Source organism: Cannabis sativa, chromosome X, assembly GCF_029168945.1.
Source record: "Cannabis sativa cultivar Pink pepper isolate KNU-18-1 chromosome X, ASM2916894v1, whole genome shotgun sequence".
In the NCBI taxonomy this organism is placed as follows: Eukaryota; Viridiplantae; Streptophyta; class Magnoliopsida; order Rosales; family Cannabaceae; genus Cannabis; species Cannabis sativa.
The window spans coordinates 41,784,796-41,808,530 of NC_083610.1; the positions used below are offsets into that span (position 1 = coordinate 41,784,796).

The window sequence follows — 23,735 nt, forward strand, 5'->3', positions numbered from 1 at the left end:
ATGCGTGATGAACTTTGGATAGACTACCGTTATGAACGGCTACCAGATTTTTGTTACGAATGCGGTATAATTGGCCATGTTTTTGATAATTGCAAGATGTATATGGAGAAAATTGATGAAGGTATAGAACCTGGACTTGAATATGGGCCATGGATGGCAGGTTCTCCTTTACCACGATCAAGTTATGATCGCTATCGACAAGATTTCTCTAAATTAGGACCTTGGCCTTTTATCACTAGGCTAGCACGGAAGACTATTACTCCTATTATTTCACATCCACCCCAGCCGCCAGTTCTCCCTCCTACTGTTACGAGCCGTGAGAAGTGTTCTAATCATGTGGTTTCTACACCAGACAATCCAGGAAATTCTCACCAACAGTTGGCCGTTCACACCAGTAACAAGGATTTCATAAACCACTCTCAGATTAAAACTTTTTCTGCATCATCTTCAAGTGGTGCGAAAGAAATTGCCTCTGTCCCTCCTGTACCAGTTTCCTCAAGTATACAGCAGAATGCAACAAATGCCTCCAACAAAGTTGTTAAGGAGCCATGTCTACAATGTGACCATATGGGATTGGCTGATATCAAAGGAAAGAGAATAGTTGATGATGTTCTAGTACCTATGCCTTGTATTTTTAAGCCAACTCCTTTCAGAGGACAAGTTACTTCTTCTTCTTCAACGATCTCCATTAAGGAAGTTAATGAATACCCTCCTGGATATCTTCCCAAGAAGGCAATAGCATTACCTGTGGCAACCCCTCCAGCGTATCTACATCATCTACATTCTGCTAATCACTTGCCTATTCCATCACAACCAGCAACCAATGTAAAACCACCCACGGCTAGTTCTCTAGCAAAAATTTTGACTGCAATGGGTGAAGGAATTTCTACTGAGAATTCTTCCATTCATTCTAAGTCTCCTTGTACTTTTACCAAGCGTCAAATGATCAATCAAGGAGGTAATGTTCGGCAAGTGCTGAAAAGATGTCGTACCAAAGACACTTCATTGGCTGATATTACAAATTCACCTCAACATCAACTCCCAGAGCCCATTTCTGAACTGGCTGCCATTTCTTTAGTGGAGGAGGAAAGTGATGTTTCTTTGGCGAAGGCTGTGTCCCAGCCTCGCCAATCGCCATGAATTTGATTAGCTGGAATGCTCGGGGCTTGGGCAGTCCCCGTGCATTTCGTCAACTTCGTTTGCTCATTTCTAAGCATTTACCTGATGTACTTTTTATTATGGAATCTAAACTTAGTATAGGTGCTATTTCTAAATTTCGTACCACTTTTAATTTTTCTAATGGGATAGAAGTTCCTAGAGTGGGACTTAGTGGGGGTTTATTGTTGCTTTGGAAAGCTGATGTAAATGTAAATGTACTTAATTTTGGTATAAACTTTGTTGACTGCTACATTACGACTTCTGATGGTCTTTTATTTCATTTCTCGGGTTTTTATGGAGCTCCTGCTACTTCTCAACGACATTTAACTTGGCAACTATTAAAGCGGCTTAAAGATACTGCTCCATTGATGCCTTGGATTGTAATTGGTGATTTTAATGAAATTCTTAATCATGATGATAAGCTAGGAGGACCAGTCCGATGTGACAAACAAATAGAATGCTTTCGCAATACAGTCGACTATTGTGGTCTCCATGATCTCCCCTACAATGGTGCAAGATATACTTGGCATAACAACTGTGTGAATGGTACAAATGTGAAGGAGAGACTTGATTATGCTTTCATTAATAATGCATGGCCTTCTTTATTTGGAGCCTCTGATGTTGCACATTTGTCTTTCTTCAAATCTGACCACCGTGCACTGCTTGTTCCTTTAACTCACATTGCACCAACAGTCTCTCAAAGGTTCAAGTCTCGGTTTCATTTCGAAGCATTATGGCTGAAAGAAGACGAAGCTACAGATATTATCTTCAAGAATTGGGTAGCAGCTACTGCTGATCCTCTTCTGCAGATTACAAATAATCTCTCTGCTGTTTCTTTCCACCTACAGACCTGGCATAGGCAGAAGTATGGTGAATTACCTCGGCAGATTAATAGCACACAACACAAGGTTTCTGCCTTACAAAACTCTCATGCCACCACTTTTGAACACTTTGAAGAACTGAAGCACTGTGAGAACATCCTTGATGAGTTACTAGCACAAGAAGAAGATTATTGGAGGCAACGTTCTCGTATGAATTGGTTGAAATCGGGTGACTCAAACACAAAGTTTTTTCATCAAAAAGCTAATAGCCGTAAGAAGAACAACACTATTAAAAAGCTAACTGATGCTACTGGTGTGGAGCACACTTCACAAACTGCTATTGCTCAGGTGGTTAAAGATTATTTTCATGACATCTATACTACTGATGTTGTGGATAATGCGGCCCTTCAATTTATTCAATCTAAGGTGCCAAGAACAATTACAGAGGCTGATAATATTGAGATTACACGGCCTTTTACTGCTACTGAAGTCTATGATGCCTTAAAATCAATGAATTCAGATGGTAGTCCTGGTGTCGATGGCATGTCCGTTATGTTTTACACCAATTATTGGCACATAGTTGGCGATCTTGTTACTTGTTCTGTTTTACAAGTCCTTAACGAGAGAAGAGATCCTACCATTTTCAATCAAACATTGATAACTCTTATCCCCAAAGTCAAAAAGCCGTCAAATATGACTCAGCTACGGCCTATCAGTCTTTGTAATGTCCTCTATAAACTTGTTTCCAAATCCATTGTTTTAAGGCTGAAACCGTTTCTACCTCAAGTTATTTCCGAGTCACAAAGTGCTTTTCTCTCATCAAGATTGATCACTGATAATGTCTTGGTAGCCTTTGAATTGATCCATTCGCTTAAGCACTTGAAAAGAGGTAAAGAAGGTTACTCTGCCATCAAACTCGACATGAGTAAGGCATTCGATAGAATTGAATGGCACTTTGTTACTGCAATGCTTACTGCTATGGGATTTCATAGTATCATGGTGGATCTGATATACCGGTGCATGTCTACCGTCTCCTATTCATTTCTCATTAATGGATCGACTCATGGGGAAGTGTTGCCAACTCGAGCAATACGACAAGGAGACCCTTTGTCTCCTTATTTGTTTATAATATGTGCAGAAGGTCTTTCTCGATTGTTTCAATTCGAAGAAACAGCTGGTAATTTATCTGGTTTACGTGTGGCTCGTGGGTCTCCTGCCATTTCCCACTTATTCTTCGCAGATGACAGCCTAGTTCTGTGCAAAGCCAACAGCCGTTCTGCTGAAGCCATTAAAAGATCATTGAACACTTACTGTAATGCTTCAGGACAGCGTCTAAATGCAGCCAAGTCAGTCCTCTCCTTCTCATCGAATACTTCACAGCATGTTCAATTAATTTTCCAACAAATTATGGATATGCCTATCCAGCCATGTCATGAAAGATACTTGGGTTTGCCATCTTATTCTGGAAGGGATAAGAAGTTACTGTTTGCCGACATTAAAGACAAACTTTGGAAATTTCTTTCTTCATGGCAAGAACAACTTTTCTCAATTGGTGGTAAAGAAGTGTTATTGAAAGCGGTTGCCCAAGCAATCCCAACTTATGCCATGAGTTGCTTCAGGCTATCTAAATCGCTTATTGATCAAATTGAAGTAATGATGAATAAGTTTTGGTGGGGGTCTAACTCTTCGGGTACAGGAATCAATTGGAAAACATGGCATGCTCTTTGTCAATCTAAAGTCGAAGGTGGCATGGGTTTTAAGAGTTTCGTGCATTTTAACCAAGCACTACTCGCTAAACAAGCATGGCGGATTTTTTCAGATCCTACTTCTCTTCTTCACCGTGTTCTCAAGCCACGATACTTCAAAAATTCTCACTTCCTGGATGCTGGAACTGGTCTATACCCTTCTCTTACTTGGAGAGGCATTGTGTGGGGTAAGGAGCTCTTAATTGAAGGTCTTAGGTGGAAAGTTGGGAATGGTCAAACCATTGTATGTGCTACTGACCCGTGGATACCTGGTATCACTTATTTAAAACCTTTGCTATTCAAAGGCAGAGATCTAAATATGAAGGTATCAGATTTAATTCTAGACAATGGCAGATGGAATTTTACTCTTCTGCAATCTCTCTTTCTTGCTTCTGATGTTGAGAAAATAATGAGTATTCCTCTCTCTTTTTTTCACCAAACTGATCAACTTCTTTGGCACCATGAAAGCACTGGATGTTACACTGTTAAGACAGGTTATAAGTTAGCCTTAACATTGGAAGAACAGCAGCCTAATACCAGCAATACTGCTGCCATGTCCTGGTGGAAAAAATTCTGGGCTCTTTCAATTCCATCTAAGGTTTGAATTTTTCTTTGGAGGGCAATCCAAGATTGTTTGCCAGTCCTAGATATTCTGCATTCGAGACATATAAGTGACACCAATGTCTGCCCATTATGCCACAGAGAAAAGGAGACTATATTGCATGCTCTCTTCCATTGTAAGCGTCCAAAGAAATTTTGGCGTTTATCCACCTTTGCTGTTGGGGATTTACTTCACTCACATGTTTCATTAAGAGGTATTTTTCTCCATGTATCCACAATTTGGTCTAATTTGGAGTTGGAACAATTTGCTTGCATTTTATGGAGTCTCTGGACAGAACGGAACAATGAGCGTCATGGCTCAAAAACTCAACCGATTGAATTGTTGCTTTTTAAAGCAATGACTTATCTAGATGAATTCCATACTGCCAGAGGTGTAAACAACTCACACGAGCAGCCCATATCGCAGCAGCAGCCCTCTGATGCATCGCATGACAGCAGGTCTTCAACAACGATACCAAAATGGTTGAATCCGCCCTCTGGAAGACTGAAACTTAATACAGATGCAGCGGTTAGCAAAGCTACTCAAATTACTGGTTTTGGTGCTATTTTAAGAAACAGTAGTGGTGATTGTATTGCTGCTATGTCTAGGCCTTTCCCTGGCTGTTTTAAACCAGAAATTATGGAAGCTTTAGCCTTGCTTCATAGCCTTAAATGGCTCAAAGACCTTCAGCTACAAGTAGATTTCATTGAGACAGACTCACTCTTATTGGTTCATGGTTTGAAGTCTACTCAAGCTACAATTTCAGATTTCCATTGCTTGTTGGCTGATATTCAACTTTTAGTGTCCAATTTCCCTGGAGTTCAAATTTCACATGTAAAGAGAGGAGCTAATACGGCGGCTCATACTCTTGCTAAATTTGCTCTTACGGTGGATACTGATTGCTTATGGTTGGAGGAACTTCCGCCTCCTCTAATGTCTATTGTATTATAACTCTTTGTTTTAATATAGTAGCCTCTTCTCAAAAAAAAAAAAAAAGTAGTCTCTTATCTTATTTATTAAGAGAAATGTAAGTAAATTACCTATTTCTAACTTTATAGATAGTTAATGTCCCTTTTTTAAAATTATAAAGCAAATGTCATTTTTTTACTTTTAAATACCTAAAATACCTTTCATTATATAAAATGTATTATATGTTTTATTTCTTTAATATAAATTATGAAAAACAATAGATCAAAACATCTCTATTGTATTTTTGTCAACTATTTTTTTTTATTATATAAAAGGTATTATATATTTTATTCTTTTAGATTTTGCTGTTGTTGTTGCCGTCTAATATGTTATTTAAGTATATAATTAGTTTTTTTTTATTAATATATCGTATGATATACAAACAATATACCTTAAACCAATATACATATATCACAAACTTAAAATAATATACTATTAAATGAATTGTTTTCCACAATATACAGTAGCATACAAAAACTTATACCACAATCATAAGCAGATATACCATAGTCAAAAATTAATATACCACCAGCATAGTGAAAAAAAAAATTATACAAAAAAACTTAATTTAATATTCCACAAGTTTTTTTTTTCTTGTTCTTTCCTTCATGAAATATCAATGAACATAAAATCAATATACCTCAGTCAAATATACCTCATACTTAAATTAATATTTTATAGTTTTTTTTTTTCTTTCTATTCTTCACGATATACATATCACATACAAACGATATACCTTAGACCAATATAAATATACCATAAACTTAAACTAATATACTATTAAATGATTTTTTCTCTACGATATACAATAGCATATAAAAACTATATTCTGCAATCATAAGCATAAATACTATAGTGAAAAATTAATATACCACCAGTATAGTAGAAAATATATATATACACCAAAAACTTAATTTAATATTCCACATGTTTTTTTTTCTTTTTCTTTCCTTCATGATATACTAATGAACATAAAGACAATATTTCCTAGTGAAATATATCTATACCTTAAACTTAAACTAATATTCCACATTTTTTAATTTTCGTCTTTCGTTCATTATATATCATAGCACATTAAAATAATATACTACAATCTTAAACTAATATACTACTTTTCAGTTATTTCAAAAAATATATATATATATATATCTATATATATACTACCTTTCAGTTTTTTTAATATATTATTACACATAAAAATGATATACTATTGTGCAAAATAACTATACCAAACACTTAATTATTTAAGGTTATAATTGTAATTTTATCATCAAATTTTTAACTGAATGGACATTTTGTTAATTTTTTTAAAAAATAGACATTTATTAACTTAATTGTTGCATCTTGGCCCTTATTAATATATATCATTAGATCTAAAATTTGTGTTAAATTTGACACAAAAAAATAAGTTTGTGTTATATTTGGCCCCCTAATTACAATTGTGCTCTAATGTACAAAATATAAAATAAGGAAAAAAAATAATTAATTATATTGATGATTATTTTATATTTTATTGAGAATATACAAAAATTATTGTTTTTTATTCTTTTATTATTTAAATAATGGTAATATGATAAATAGAGTTTGTTAAAAGTCAATAAATCATAATAATTAGTAGCATTATAGTAAATAAAAAAGTAGTATTTATTGTCAGCTAAATTTGGTACAATGCTATATCTTGTGCTAAATTTAGTACACTTTTTAGAGTACTATTGAAGTATAATTTTTCTAAGTGTGCTAAAATCTAGTAATACACTACTTTTTTAATACTCCATTGGGGATTCTCTAACGAGCCGTTTCCAACCAAGATAAAGGCAAAGAAAAAATGGCATTTTACAATTTTGTATACATTATTTTAATTAATTACAAAATATGTGCAAAAAAAACTTATTACTATCTTTTCATACATTTTTATGTATAATTAAGAACTTTTTTTCAATTTTTTTTATAATATATATATGGTAATAATTATTTATTATTATATATATATATGGTAATATTGACTATGTTTATTTTTATGTTTACAATTATAATAAACATACCAGTAATATAAAACATTTTATATATGTGTTTATTTTATTTTCTATTAATTAAACATACTAATTTAATAAACAAAATAATAATATTCACATAGGTTTATTATATCACTCTATGTGTATTATGTTTATTTTTTAGTAATTTTTTAGAAAATAAATAATATATATATATAAAAAAATATGTTTATCTTTATCTTTTTCTTTGTTTATCGTGTCATGTTTATTTTTTCTAATTAAATAATTTTTGGAGTTTATAAAGTTATGTTTGTTTATTTATTTTTTGATGTAAAAATTATCCTTCAATAGAAAATCCGTTCACTAACTCATTAGAAAATAATCAATATATAAAAACAATAGAAAGAAAATATACTTATTTTAGCATAGTATAAATTGTTTATGTTTATTTTTATGTTTACAATTATAATAAACATACTAATAATATAAAATACTTTATATATATGTTTATTTTGTTTTCTATTTATTAAACATACTAATTTAATAAACAAAATAATAATATTCACATATGTTTATTATATCATTCTATGTGTCATGTTTATTTTTAGTAATTTTAAGTATTGATTTATATTTATACACATTAATGTTTATAATTTTGATATTGTATTTTATTAAAAAATCTTATTAAATTATAATAATTCATACTGTTGCCCCTAATTTTTCTCAATATACGTGGACTAACCGAATAAGGACACGTGGATCAAGCAATGTACAATCCAAAATATTTGCTAAGTCTTTATGCTGAAAGGTAGCTTCCAGGATGTAGCTCCCGGAGAAGGCATATGGAACCCCATATGCTCCCGAAAGCTCGAAGTAACGTTAAGGCATCTCCGTGACGTGTCAGGTTTCTCCTGAGCAATCAAGTCGCATTTAATGCCGCATGGGAGGAAGCGTGTTGGGACTGCTACACGCAATAAAGGCTGATGGCACAACCTCCAACCAGCAGCTACAAAGTAATGATCATTTAAGTCTAGCGACAGCTACACTGTGAAGAGTCACATCAGTCAAAAGACAATAAGGACATTCCACATCAAAACCCTACAGCACCTAGGGATTTGACCATGCATTACCCATGGTATATTCATTGGGAATGCCCAACTTTATGGATACTTACAGATACATTTGTAAGGATAATTCTGGGGATCACCCCACCAAAAACACTATAAATACCCCCTTAAAGCTCATTAAATGAGATCGAGAATCTTGGGCTGCATATGAGCAAGTAGAGTAAATACTCACCAAGAACATTCTCTGTATTTATAAGAGTGAAACACTCCCCAAATACATTCTCTGTATTAAAGACATCCATAAATAACAAAGACTTGTGGACTAAGGCTCATTAACGCCCCAACCACGTAAAAATCCTTCTCTAATTTTCTTACAGCTCTCTAACTTTATAATATTTTATTAGTTGTCGAAAACCTCGGTCAACATTTTGGTGCTTTCATTGAGAGCTGAAGAAAGTTACTGTAAACGAACACTTGACTTCACAAACATGGTGGAGACTAGAAGTACTCGTCAGCCTCGCCCTCTAGAAGATGCTCAAGACCCAAATGAGGAAGATGTAGCCTCAAGAGCAGCTGAGGGTTTCGAGGAAGAAGAAGGAATTCCAGATGATGACTACGAGGGAAACCTCGATGAGTATGCCTACGACGAAGGTAGTTACTCGGAGTTGGTGCTTCTCTGACAAAAAGCTATCGATCACGAAGCCGAGATCGAAGCTCAGAAAGCACAAAACCAGAAAATGCAAGAAGTAATGCTGGCCATGCAAAAAGCCATGGAGGCGGCTGGCATTCACGTGCACCCCAAGGCAATGACTGCTGGACTGGGCAAGGAACCAGAGACGTCCTCGTCTAGTTCCCAACAGCAGAAGTCTAGGGAGCCTAGCCCTATAAGGTACCCTGCTGAAGGGAACCAAACAAAAAACCCTACCTCTACCCCAGGGCGAAAGAAAAAGGCGCAGGATCCGCGAAAGGTCCGCTCAGATTTCCCTAAAGGGAAAGGTCCGCAGAGGGGCAAGCTCCAAAAAGGGAGCTTTGGCCCTCAGGATCGAGAGGACCGAAAAAGCGTTTCCGTGCACCAAGAGCCCGGGGGTAGAGGAAGAAGAGGACAGAGGTGTCCTCCCGTTGATCTGAGAAATCAAATCAATGGGAACCAAGGTGATCTCCGGAATCACCTTGACCAAAAAAGATACGGACCCGCGGTCTCCACGGGTACGTTAAATGAAGGAATTATGGTGGAACTCGCCATACTTCGAAAAGACATTGCCTGAGTCTCCCGAAGACAGAAAGGGGACGACTCCGACTCAGACAGCGAGGATCGGGAACCATGTGCTAAGCACATCTTGGAGGCGGAACTCCCTAAGAACTTTAAGATGCCCGAAATGGCAGCTTATACCGGGAACTCCGATCCTAGCGACCACTTATCACGGTTCAACCGTGTCATGACGATCATGAGAGTCAGCAATGATGCCAAATGTTTGTGCTTCCCACTTACTCTAAGTGGGTCCGCGAAGGAATGGTTCAAGAAGCTGAACCAGGATCCGTGGGCTGTTGGAACAAGCTACAGTCCAACTTCCGGAGGCAGTTTGTCGCCGCAAGAAAGGTCAACCTGGAGGTCAGTGCCTTCACTAATATCAAGCAACTGCCCACCGAGACCTTGAAGAACTATATAAAGAGGTTCCGAGAGGAAGCCTCGAAAACCAGGAAAGTTGACGACGGACAACAGCTTGCGCTTCTCCAAGCAGACATCCGTACGGGGACTCCTTTCTGGAATGAGCTACAGCAAGAAGGAGCTGCTAGCCTTCAGGATTTCCAGAAGAGAGTCCAAAAATATATCAACCTCGAAGAAGCCCAAATAGTGGCTTATGGAGGATACTATCCCATCGGGATAGCAGGGTACATGCCCGGAGTATCGCCCTCGGGTACTGCCCCGACCGCAACTCCACAAACAAGTGGCATACAATTCTGTGCTACCCCCGGATATAGTCAGGGCCAGGCCTTGGCACCAGCATCATCCTATTTCGGCAACCCGTCCGGAACGAATGGACAAACTCCTTCGCACTCTGCTCTAGCTGCTAGCCTGGCAGGCCCTTCCCAGGGCTCCAGGGGTAAAAGGTCCTCCAAAGGCAGCACCCGGACGGGAGAGAAGCGCCAGAAAAGGGGGTACACTCCCCAGTACACTCAATACACGGAGCTGTCGGACTCCCAAGAGCGTGTGTACTTTGCTACTAAGAAAAATACACACTACCGGAGACCACAACCGTTGTACAAGGATAGCTCCCGGAGAGATCCGAGCAAAAGATGCGAGTACCACAACGACATTGGTCATAGCACCAATGAATGCAAGAATCTCAAGGACGAGATTGAAAACCTAATCTGGTTGGGCCACCTCTATGAGTGGATCAAAAATAGGTTGCCTCACCTTAATCCAGGCCAGGCGACTGTGGGTGTGCCTCAGGAAACACCGGGGAGTACAGCAGGAGCGTTAGCTCCAACTGCTCCCGCGGGCGACGCCCAGCACATCCCTGGTCTGTCGCCCAGACCTAACGGGAGGGTAGCCATGATCTCCAGAGGTTCCCATATCGGAGGAACTACTCGCAAGGAGCTCAAATGATACGCTGGGGCCATGAAACAGAGTGAGGTTCGGGAGGTTACTCAACTCCCAGCTCAAAGGCCCCAGCTGATGGACCAACCCATCACGTTCACGGAAGAAGACGCCAAGACAGTGTGCTTCCCTCATCATGACCCATTGGTCATAGAGACCCCCATCGCAAATAAAGTGGTGGCCAGAGTCTTAATTGACAATGGAAGTTTCGTGAACCTACTCTTCAAGGAGGCCTTCACCGCAATAGGCTTGACGGACCGAGACCTCTCGCCCAGTGGGTCCCAACTCACAGGGTTTAATGGGACGACACTTATCCCAATGGGAAAAGTAAGGCTCCCAGTCACCTTGTGCCCGGACACCCCCCAGAGCACATTTAAATATTGCACTTTCGTGGTGGTGGACTGTCCGACCGCTTCAACGCGATCCTCGGCCGACCGACCTTGGTAGATTTTGGCGCAGTCACATCGATTCGGCACCTGTGCCTGAAGTTCCCTACCCAGGAAGCCGGGATCGGGACGGTGAGGGGAAACCAGGGGGAAACAAGACAATGTTACAATATCGCAACCCACCTGCCCGTACTAATGCTCCGGGAATCAGTTGAGCCAGAAGTGGCTGAAGAAGATGAGTTAGACCCCCGTGTGGGGTCTGAAAGAATTGTGGAACCGATGGAGGATGTCGAGGAATTATCAGTGTGCGACCTCGACTCCACCAAAGTACTCCGGCTGGGGAAGAACCTAGATCCGGAAGAAAAAGATAAAATAATAAAAACACTGAACGGCGCCATCGACATCTTTGCATGGCGCCAAGAAGACATGACTGGCATAATCCCTCATGTCATCACCCACGTACTCAACGTCAATCCGGACATGCCCCCCGTCCAGCAAAAGCGACGCCCGCTCGACTCGGTGAAAGCCGAAGCTCTGGAGAAAGAAATGGACAAACTTTTGACTAACGACATGATCCGCGACGTATACTATCCGGAGTGGCTAGCCAATCCGGTCCTGGTGCCCAAGCCGAAAGGAACTTGGCGAGTTTGTATAGATTTCACTGATCTAAATAAAGCTTGCCCGAAGGACTGCTTCCCGCTGCCTAGGATCGACCAGATGGTAGACGCCACTTCTGGATTCAAACTATTATCCTTCATGGACGCCTATGCTGGGTACAATCAAATAAAGATGCATACGGCAGACCAGGAGTGCGCTAGCTTCAGGACCGATAAGGGGGTATACTGTTACCTAGTCATGCCCTTCGGACTGAAAAACGCCGGAGCAACCTACCAGAGAATGGTCAACCGGATGTTCAAAGGCCTCCTGGGACAAAATATGGAGGTTTATGTAGACGACATGCTCGTCAAGTCCAAAGCATGCAACAGCCATGCAAGCGACTTAGAGGAATGCTTCGAAGTGGTCCGGAGATACGGCATGAAGCTCAACCCAAAGAAATGCACCTTTGGCGTCAAGTCAGGAAAGTTTCTGGGCTTCATCGTCAGTCAAAGGGGGATTGAGGCAAATCCGGAAAAAATCCAGGCTCTCCTGAGCATGCCATCCCCCAGAAAGCATAAAGATGTGCAGAGCCTGACCGGAAAGGTAGCTGCCCTAAGCCGCTTCATCTCACGATCCACGGACAAGTGCATACCCTTCTTCAACATATTGAAGAAGTGTCAAAAGTTTGAATGGTCGGACGAGTGCGAGGAGGCATTCAAAAAACTAAAAGAGCACATGGCCAAGCGTCCTATCCTATCAAAACCCGTTCTCGGAGAAGACCTATTTCTATATTTGGCTGTCTCCGAAAACGCGGTCAGCGCTACCCTAGTCCGGGAAGAAGAGAAAACTCAGCATCCTGTGTACTATGTCAGTAAGCACATGATAGGAGCCGAAGCGAGGTACCCAATCATTGAAAAGCTTGTTTTTTGCCTCTTGATGGCATCAAGGAAATTGAGGCCATACTTCCAAGCACATCCGATCAAGATACTGACCAACCACCCGCTCCGTCAAGTCCTCCAAAAACCTGAAGCATCCGGAAGGCTCCTCAAGTAGGCAATGGAGCTAAGTCAATTTGACTTGCACTACATGCCCCGAATTTCTATAAAAGGCCAAGCCTTGGCGGACTTCATTACTGAATGCAACGAAGCCGAGGCAACCGCGAATATGCCGGTACCGCCAATCCCCACATGGAGAGTATTTGTGGAAATAGCCTCCAATGAAAATGGTTCCGGAGCCGAAGTGGCGATGATATCACCAACCGGACTGCGGCTCCAGGCGGCCCTAGCAGGGCTGAAATTAGCAAAAGCTGTAGGAGCCAAAAGAGTGGAAGTCTATAGTGATTCCCAACTGGTCGTAAACCAGATATCAGGAGAATACCAAACACGCGGCGAGCGAATGGCCGCGTACGTAACAATAGTCCGGGAGCTACTCCACGAGTTCAGGAACTACAAAATAGAAAGAATCCCCCGGGAAAAGAATGCTCACGCGGACTGTTTGGCTAAGTTAGCCTCAGATAGCGAAATCGAAGAGTTGGGGGTAGTACCAGTGGAACGCTTGGCAGAGCCAAGCATCAAAATAAAAGAGACCACAATAACGGTTGGGCAAGAACCCAGCTGGATGGTCCCCATCATAAAATACATAACAAAAGGTGAGTTGCCCCAAGAAAGGGCACTGTCTCGGAAGATTCAGTATCAGGCTCATCGTTATGTAATGATGGATCAAATTCTCTACCGAAGAGGACTCAGCATGCCTTATTTAAGGTGTGTATCGGACCCTGAAGCTAGACAAATCATGCTAGAGGTCCACGAAGGGTTCTATGGAGATCATACGGGAGGACCCAGTCTCTCAAAGAAAATATTGAGACAGGGGTACTTCTGGCCAACAATGAAAAAAGATTGTATAGACTAGGTCCAAAAGTGTGATTCGTGTCAAAGGTTCGCGAACATACCGAGAGCTCCTCCAAATGAAATCACCCTGATGACTAGTCCCTGGCCCTTTGCGGTATGGGGAATATATCTTATTGGGTCCCTGCCAACAGGAAAAGGAGGAGTAAAGTATGAAATAGTAGCAGTAGACTACTTCACCAAATGGACGGAGGCTGAGCCCATAAAGACCATAACTGCTAAAAAAGCACTAGACTTTGTTATCAAAAGCATAGTGTGTCGATATGGCTTGCCTCACAAAATAGTCTCTGACAATGGAAAGCAATTCAATTGCGAGGAATTTATTGACTTCTGCAACCAACACGGAGTAGTGAAAAGCTTCTCCGCGGTGGCCAGACCTCAAACAAACGGTCAAGCGGAAGCAGCCAACAAAATCCTAAAGGTCACCTTAAAGAAAAAGCTGCTGGCCTGCAAAAACAACTGGCCTGAAGAGTTGCCAAGAGTGTTATGGGCCTACCGGACGACCCCCAGGACCACGACCGGTCACTCGCCTTTTTCAATGGCGTACGGTTGTGAAGCGATGGTCCTGGTAGAAACGTTATTCCCGTCCCACAGGAGAACGACTTACGATCCAGCCACGAATCAGGCTTTGCTTCACGAAGCCTTGGATCAAGTTGAAGAACTCCGGGACGAGTCTCAAATACGGATGGTAGCTTATCAAAAGAAGGTGACCAAGTATTTTAACTCTAAAGTTAAAAACAGAAAATTTGCTATTGGGGATATGGTCTTAAGAAGAGTCTTCCCAGCCACCCAAGAACCCAGAGTGGGGGTACTTGGGCCAAATTGGGAAGGACCATATGAAATCGAGGACGAAATCGGCTCAGGCACTTACAAGCTAAAAAGAATGGATGGAACCATTGTGCCAAGGGCCTGGAACGCCGATCACCTCAGAAAATATTACCAATGGCCAAGAATGTAACTTAGACTTTGTTTAAAGAGTTTGTACCGTCTAAATGTATACATCCTCCACATGTTGAATAAAACTGAGTGCCTTAAAAACAAAGTTTCTATGCCACTCAGGGGGGTACTAGGGTATACCGCACGGACAGACAGAAAACAAACTAAGTAAAATATCCTGACCCAAAGGGCAGGTCAAAAAGAGTATGCACAAAAATAAAAAAGCATAAGTATAAACATCCTGATCCAAAGGACAGGTCCAAAAAGAGAAATATGTGCATCAAAAAAACAAGATCATGTATAAATATCCTAGCCCTAAAGGGCAGGTCAAAATATATACAAATGGTCCGGGGACAGGCCTTAGAAATTGTCTCCCCTTTAAATAAAAATAGCTATATAAATATTGTCTTAAAATAGCTGTATATAAACAAATATATATAAAGAAAAAAAAGGAGAAGTGGGTGAAATCCTGGTTGTACTGGGTTAGTCTTGGAACGGCCTAATTGATGCGCGGAGGGAGACGAGGTCCGATGCGTGCCTCCACCATGGCATCAAGCTTTTTCTTCTTCTCCCGTAATTTGGCGATCATCTCCTCAGATTTGGGGTAGAAGGTAAGCTTGATGTTCTGGTCGTTGGTAGACCAAGCCATGAAGACGCCATCGTCAAAACGCTTGGTGCACCGGCTGTAGGAAACGGGAGAAAGAAGCTCAGCTCTTTTTGCCTTCTTTAAGGCTTGTTCCTTGGAGTCCCTGAGCTCCTTCAGCTCCGCGGCCAGTGTGGCCCTGGATTCTAAGTTTTCCTGGTGAGTTTCCTCTAAGGACCTCACCTTGGCAGCCATCTCATCCAAGGCTTCCCTGGCCTCCCGAAGCTCCCGCCTGGCCTTTGCAGTGGCCTCGCCTTCCGCCCTCAGCTCCTCCTGGTGCCTGGCCTCCAGCCTGTCTCTCCGCAGGGCCTCCTCCCGGATCATTGCCTCCGCCTGGGCTTCCCTCCGCTTAGCCTCTTCCTCATTAGCTTTGGCAGCGGCCTCCCGGCGCTCAGCAGCCTCTTGATAAAGCCGCCTCTCAGCAGTAAGATCCTGAAGAATCTTCCTGACTTCGTCCATGTCCCCAAAATCAGACAGGACGAAGCCATGATTGATTACGTTCTTGGAGAGACGGCCGGCCTCAGCAGCAAGCTAAAAAATAATGCAAGTATAAGAAAGAATCTCCAAAAAAGAAAACAATAAGGGGAAAAGCAAATTACAAAACACTTACCACAGTGAGGGAGTGGCTGAGATCCTGGACTTGGTAGATGGAGTTCAAGGATGCACAAGCAGCGAACCGCTTAGGTGCACACCGGGTAAGCTGAGACGCAAACTCGTTAGTCATCTCCGTAGCAAAGGGAGCTAAGGTGGGTCCAAGGAAGCGACCGAACCAGTCCGACAGGGGGTCCAAATTTAGGTCCCACGGATTCTGGTATTCCGGGTTGTTGATGGTGTTTTGCATCTCAACCCGCAAGACCCTCCTAAGGGCTTCCACCTCAGCATACCCCCGGGAGTATTCGTCCATGGCGTAGTTGTGTTTAGCTATCCAGAGCTCCTGTCTCGCCTCATCTCCAGGAACCGGAGTCAGCACAATATTGGGAGGGGCAGTATGTTCATCCATGGGAGAGACCCCACCATCGAGACCATGGGCCGGAGTATCAGCTCTCCGAGGCCGCTTGGGCTCCTCCTGGGCAATCATTTTGCCTTTGTGTTTGCGAATCAGAGCAATTTCTTGCTCTTCTTCACCTTCTTCAGCTTCCTCAGGAAGAGCACGGAGCCCTCCTGCACCTTCTTCAACTTCCTCAGAAAAGCCCCATTGCTTTTCTTGACCTTCTCCCGGCTGCACCTCCTCGTCATCCACTAAGTCAATAGTGTTTGGAGGAGCACTGGAAGAAATCTTTAGAGGGGGGCCATCGGGGAAGAAGTAAAGGGAGGAGGAGCCTCAGGAGTGTGAACCCCGGCAAGTTCGGCCAAAATGGCGTCCATAGGAGCACCTGCTACAACAAAAAAAAGCAAGTGTTAAAACACCCGTGGGAAACCACCAACACAAGATATGACAAGCAAGCTAGTCCTACCCTGACTCTCTAATTTGGCCCTAGCAAAGTGCCGAATTTTGATGCTAGCAGCATCATCTCCGAGGTAGCTGTCCGAAGGCCGGAACCAGCTGGAGGTAATATAAGCTGAAGGGCCTAAGGGAACGGGCTCTGCAGGACCAGAACCCATCCGGGACCGACCTAGGAAATCTCCTAAGTTGGAAAAATAAAACTCCTTCAAATGGTCTCCCCATCGGGTCGAGGGCATCCTAAACCTATAAAGACTCTCGTCGAACCCTACGGGTCTAAGACTGGCGTACTCGCCAACAGAAGGGACACAATGAACTGCTAAAGGAGACTTACCACCGGAGTCGGAAGTGCTGGCACCAGGAGCCCCACTGTTCGGCTCCTGAGCCGAAGGCTGTGGCCTGGGAGCTCTTCTCTCCGCTGAGCCCCCAATGTGAAGGGACTTCCCGGCAATCGCCTGGCTCCTTCTCTCAACCGGGCTCCCCACGCGAAGTGACCTCCCGGAAGCTGCCTGGGCCTTAGAGTATGCCTTCTCCTGAGCCTTCCGGTAGAGATACTCCTGGTACTTCTTCTCTGCAGTGGCGATGATCTCATCCTGAAAGGTCTTCTCTGCGACCGGCGCCCTCACGTTGGGACAGATAACCCGGGAAAGGTTAGAGTCCTCCACAGATTGGTGCGGAAGGATGAGTTTTGCCTTCCTGCAGTTCTCCGTAGTGACCAGGCCCCCGACGTCAAGATCAGCCTGGTCATAAGAGGCAAAGGCCTGGGCTCTACGAAGAAAGACCTGAGTAGGTGCCGTCCGTTCGTAAGGGGGAATCCTGACCCACTCAGTGAGGAGCTCTGGATGGTCCACTGCCCGGAATCCGGAGGATAAGAAAAAACGATGGCGATACTCCTTAACATGAGTTTGCCTATTATACGGGACCACCCCTTCATTAGCAGGGTGGGCCTGGAACCCGTAAAAACCGTCCTTAAGTTTATCCCCCTTCTTGGGGACGGAAACAAGTTCGTAAAAATACAATATTTCCGCCGGGCGGGGAGAGCCCCATCCCCGGGCAGAATAAAAAATAAATAAGCCTGAAAGCAGGCGGTATGCTTGGGGAATAAGTTGGTATGGCACAAGGCCGACAAAAACTAAGAAATTAACAAAATAATCTTGAAGAAGAAGCATGGCCCCAGCCATCAAATGCGTCTGGCTCCAGGCCCCAAAGCCGTCGTAGTTATGATTGGGCGTCTCCGCGTCGCGAGGTGGCCAATGGTAGGTCCCTGATGTGGAAGACTTGATTCCAGCTACCTCCACGATGTTCTCTAACTGATGGGGACAGGTTAGAGTAGAGTGAAGCTCGGCCGCCTCCCATCCGGTCGCCCGAGACTTGTACCCCTCCTGGGAAACAGGACCCAGGGAGACCTCCTCGAGGGTAGCCAGGCACTTACCGCTCTTCTTCGATGATTTTCAGCCAGAAGCAGACATTTTTTCGATTCTGTAAAAAGAGTTAAGATTCCAGCAGTTAGGCCCCATACCAAACCCTAAACCAAGAAAAAGGGAATGGGGGTCCCCTAACCGCTGGAAAGAGGCCCCCTCCAGACACCTGTCATATAGGAAACCCTAGGAAGATTCCCTGGACAAGAGTCGGGTGCAATAAATTCACAGAAGACGGCATTGCACACTAAAGAAGAAGAAAAGGCAGGAAATAGAAAGAAAATAGTCTATCCTATACCCTAAGCAACCATTATACGAAGAACGTATGGTCTTCTACAAAAAATAACAACAAATGCGTGACAACAGTAATCCTATCACTAGAGCAGTAAACTCAAACCGATTATATGAAGGATTTAAACAGTTGCATTCCCAGAAACTTCGAATGCAAACCCAGAAAAGAACAAACATATAAGTAACAGCATGCCATTTAATAATAAAGCAAAGAGTGCAAAGAACTTACACTGAAGTGTTGAGATTGGGGGTCCTGCTGTGAATCGAATGAAGACAAGAAGGACTAACAGCAACAAACGAAGGAGAACTGGAGAAAACTGCAAAGTGCTTAAAGGTGCTTTTCTGGGTCTAAGAATTTTTTCTCTCTGGGAAATTTGAGCAAAGTTGGCAAGAAATGGGAAGTAACCGAAATGAAGGAAAGGTGGTGGCTTTTATAGGCAAAGCTACATGAGGAACAGGCGTCATCACCTACCAATCAAACGGTGGGGGAAGCGCACAATTTGAATTCTCAAAGATCAACGGACCAGATTGATTTGCAATTAAGGCGGTGGAAACGTTTGAGTATCCGTCTGACACCATTAATGCGCCGTATCAATCAATGGGCGTGAAACGAATCGACCTCTGCAAAAAGTGAATCGCTGCATTAAAGGCCATCATTAAATACACCCTCACGCGCTCAAAGCTCGTGTCAGGAAACTGAGGAGTCAACCGGAAGCACTTGAGCAAGCCTTGTCTTATTTTTTCAAATAAGCAAGGCTTGGGGGGTAAATGTTGCCCCTGATTTTTCCCAATATACGTGGACCAACCGAATAAGGACACGTGGATCAAGCAATGTACAATCCAAAATATTTGCTAAGTCTTTATGCTGAAAGGTAGCTTCCAGGATGTAGCTCCCGGAGAAGGCATATGGAACCCCATATGCTCCCGGAGGCTCGAAGTAACGTTAAGGCATCTCCGTGACGTGTCAGGTTTCTCCTGAGCAATCAAGTCGCATTTAATGCCGCATGGGAGGAAGCGTGTTGGGACTGCTACACGCAATAAAGTCTGACGGCACAACCTCCAACCAGCAGCTACAAAGTAACGATCATTTAAGTCTAGCGACAGCTACACTGTGAAGAGTCACATCAGTCAAAAGACAATAAGGACATTCCACATAAAAACACTACAACACCTAGGGATTTGACCATGCATTACCCATGGTATATTCATTGGGAATGCCCAACTTTATGGATACTTACAGATACATTTGTAAGGATAATTCTGGGGATCACCCCACCAAAAATACTATAAATCCCCCCTCAAAGCTCATTAAATGGGATCGAGAATCTTGGGCTGCATATGAGCAAGTAGAGTAAATACTCACCAAGAACATTCTCTGTATTTATAAGAGTGAAACACTCCCCAAATACATTCTCTGTATTAAAGACATCCATAAATAACAAAGACTCGTGGACTAAGGCTCATTAACGCCCCAACCACGTAAAAATCCTTCTCTAATTTTCTTACAGCTCTCTAACTTTATAATATTTTATTAGTTGCCGAAAACCTCGGTCAACACATACTAAAATAGATAATAAACATTTATTTTTTAATAAAAAAATATTTAACTTGTTTATTTTTAAAAAACTATTTAATTAATTTTACGAAATTGTTTATTTTGAGTTTTAATAAACATATTTTTTTATTTAATGATTAAAATGTATGGTTTCATGTAATAAGTTTTTAAAATATATAAGTTTTCAAAATAATTTTTTTTTGCACATTTTTTGTAATTATATTGTTTTTGTTGTACATTTATGAAAAAGCCCAAGAAAAAAAGTTTCTAAGTATCAATAGTAAAAGGGGAGTTATATTTACACCCCACAAAATTCTAACTACACCCCAAAATTATAATTACATATTTAACCTTTAATAAAATGACTAAAATAGATATTTTTAATTTCTTTATTTTATTTTTTATAAGTACACCCCACCACTCAAATTTTGACAAAATTATATATATAGGCAGCCGATTTTGTGCCCATATGTGCAAAACACGGATTGCATTCCGTGTACGGCAGGTAGGTCCCACGTTAGAATAGTATTTTTTTAAATTATTTAATTAAGTTGGCAACCGGTTATTCTAGGTTTGTTAACCCGTTGTACAGTTGTTTTTTTAATTAAAAAATAGAAAGGTACAAATAAATTACTGTTCACGTTAGTTGAAGTAAAAAAAAGTACAAAAGGTTTACTGTTCGTGGCAGTTAATTGTACAAATATAATGTAGGCAGTGGGTCCATGTTGTCGGAGTGGGGTTATTTTGGTATTTTACATCATGTATGTAATTTTGGAATTGTAGTTGAGTACAAAATATCACGTACCGAGTACATTAATTATTTATGCATGCTGTTTAGTAAAATTAGTGTACAAAATATCACGTGCCGAGACAAAATATCAAGTACAGAGTACGTTCATTTTTGTTTCGGAGTACATTGTTAAGAATAATTTGTTATAAATTATGAAATTATGTGTTGGTATATATTGAGTTTTAAGTTGGCGTATTATTTTTATTTTTATTATTGTGTATAAAAAAAAATTAATTACTATGGAAATTTTGACCTTATAAGATTAAATTTTCTTGGGTAAAATAATATTTTTGTTCATTAATTATAATTTTGAGATTTGTTGAGATAAATACCTTAAACACGGCAAACATAACATGAAGTATATAAATCTAGAATTTTTGAAGTAATAATTAGAGTCATAAACCTTAAAACATCAATGGTTAAAAGTAGCCAGTTATATATATGAATGACCATAGTATGATTCTTGTGTGGAGGAAGGCGGTTCCAGGAAATACGCGTTGGAGTGTTCATTGAATGAGTCAGTTGTTGGTTGATTGTGTGCAGACTGTTACTCCTGAGATCCAGTATTCTGTTGACGATTTGGGCACCGTCGATAATCATGGCCTGATGAGCGACAAATGCGACAATGTCTTGAGTTTCTTGGGATCTGCTCCCCGTTCGGTCCTTCCCTTGTATTTCTCGTACCCTTTGTTCTCACAACTTCAGGGTCTTTAATAATGTTGGGGTTGTTACGATATCTTCCAGGTTGTGGCGTCTCTCCTTCTGGATTGGAACTCATCTCAAATTCTTCCTTGAACATTAGAGTTAGCCGTTCAATCTCTTCCTTTGCACACGTGTACGAATCCTCTGTTTTTGCTGCATAGAAAGTGAAGTTATAAGTTAATGAACTGAGAGATCCAAACCTAGCCATCTCATAAATGTGCTGTTGTTCTTGTGCCGGGGGGTTAAAATGTAGGTGGAGATTTGTCTTCGCGGATTTACTCCATCGCTTCATGAGAAGAGTATTAGGTATTCTTCTCATGTTTAATCTTTTCATTGTAGCCCATAAATGTCTACAAGGGTACCCCTGACTTTCATATAGCATGCAGCTACAGTGTAGTGCTCGTTGGCCTTCACAGTAATGAACTCGGTATTGGACTTCCGGATGCTGAAACTTTCCAATGGTGTATATCTGCCACTCTCCTTCTTGCTCCTGACTTATGACAAAATAATTATTCTCTAAATCAAGCTGCTCAGCAACCTTGTGGTACATAGTTCTTGTGTAGAATTCAGCACATTGGTTGTAGTACGTGGTCAAGCATGTAGGATTAGGTGGGTGAGGTCGAGTGCATCTGCTTTTGAAGTCATTTGCAGTCTCGTTGTGTCTGAGCTTTGAGACTGTCATATCTATGGTTGTTACAAATTCACGCAAGCAATAATTCTTCTCTAAAAAATTTTTTAGGGCTGAGTTGATTGATTCGCAATGTTGTGTGGTTCTCATTCCTGCAACGAATGAACCCCTTAAATAAGTTTCTGCCCACTGTTTTCTTGTGTCGAATGTTGTTTGGCACCATTCATTATCTGTTAGTTGTTGGGTTTCGACGACGTCTAACCATCTTGCTTCAAAATCCTCCTCCTCGTAGTAGTTGTACATTAGATCTTTAAATCTTTTCAAGAAGATCGGATCTTTAACCTTTTTGGAAGCATTTGTATTGAGATGCCAAGCACATAGACGGTGTGTAACATCAGGCATGTGTTCCATGATGGCCTGTTTCATGGCCACATCTTGGTCAGTAACTACAACATTTGGCTTCTTATCTCCATGGCATTCGAGAAATTTTTGAAGTAGCCAACAATAGGATGGAAGCTTCTCGTGGAGGAGGAGAGCGAACCCGAAGATGCATGTGTTGAAATGGTGGTTTACGCCAATGAGAACAGTGAGAGGCTTATTGTACTCATTTGTCATGTAGGTGGTATCAAACCCTAGTACATCCCCAAAAGCCACATAGTCGACACGTGAGTTTCCATCTGCCCAAAATAAGTTAGCCAATCGATTCTCCTCGTCCACCTGATATACAACGAAGAAATTTAGATCCCTCTCTGCGAGACAATATAGAAATCCCAACGCTCCTTCCGAGTCCGAGTCCGTCTCTGCCTTTTCTTCTTGCTTGGCACCAGCAACCCTGTTGTAGACATCTCGAAGTTGACATGGCATTCTCTCGTAACCTCCACTTTGCAAAGCAACATGAGACATTATGTTGGCAGTTTTAATTCCAACGGAGTTCATCGACCTAACTTGGGCAAGCAAGCCATCGGACACTACTCGGTATGATCTCAAAAATTGTACCTCACTTGATGAAGCGAGTTCGTGATTGTGTATTGTGCTGAACTCTTTGCATTTCCAAGTGTTAGACGGTTGTGTGAGTAAAATACGTAATGCTGCCTGACATCCGGTTCTAGTGACATCATGAGGTCTCTTTTTTCTTTGTCTTTTCGTTATTGTGATTCTTTTGTAACCCTCGGAACAACAAACCCACCTGCGCATTACAATGACTCCGTGAGAACGTCGTACATCATCTTTTCTTGTGTCGAAAACCATCCGTTTCGCGTACATTTCGTAGAATGCTTCCCATTTTCCCAGTTTGTCGAGACTCTTGCCTAGGACGTCACATATTTGAATCTCATTCACTGGTTTTGTGATGTTTAGCTCTGCTGTTATGCTTTCCCATTCGTAGGTTTATTCCTCATTCATGTTCTCTGCTTGAGACTCGGCCTCCATATTGTATCTGTTTGAATTAACAGTTTAAATGATAAAGTTACTAGTTAAGGAATGGTTGTCGAGAA

General features: G+C 41.5%; 1 protein-coding gene across 1 annotated transcript; it reads right to left on the reverse strand.

Moving 5' to 3' along the window:
• Positions 1–21,459: 21,459 nt before the first annotated feature.
• LOC115720310 (protein FAR1-RELATED SEQUENCE 5-like) lies at positions 21,460–23,505 on the reverse strand. The gene has a single exon (XM_030649463.2). The coding sequence runs from the start codon at positions 23,503–23,505 to the stop codon at positions 21,460–21,462; it is 2,046 nt and encodes a 681-aa protein (XP_030505323.2).
• Positions 23,506–23,735: the final 230 nt, after the last annotated feature.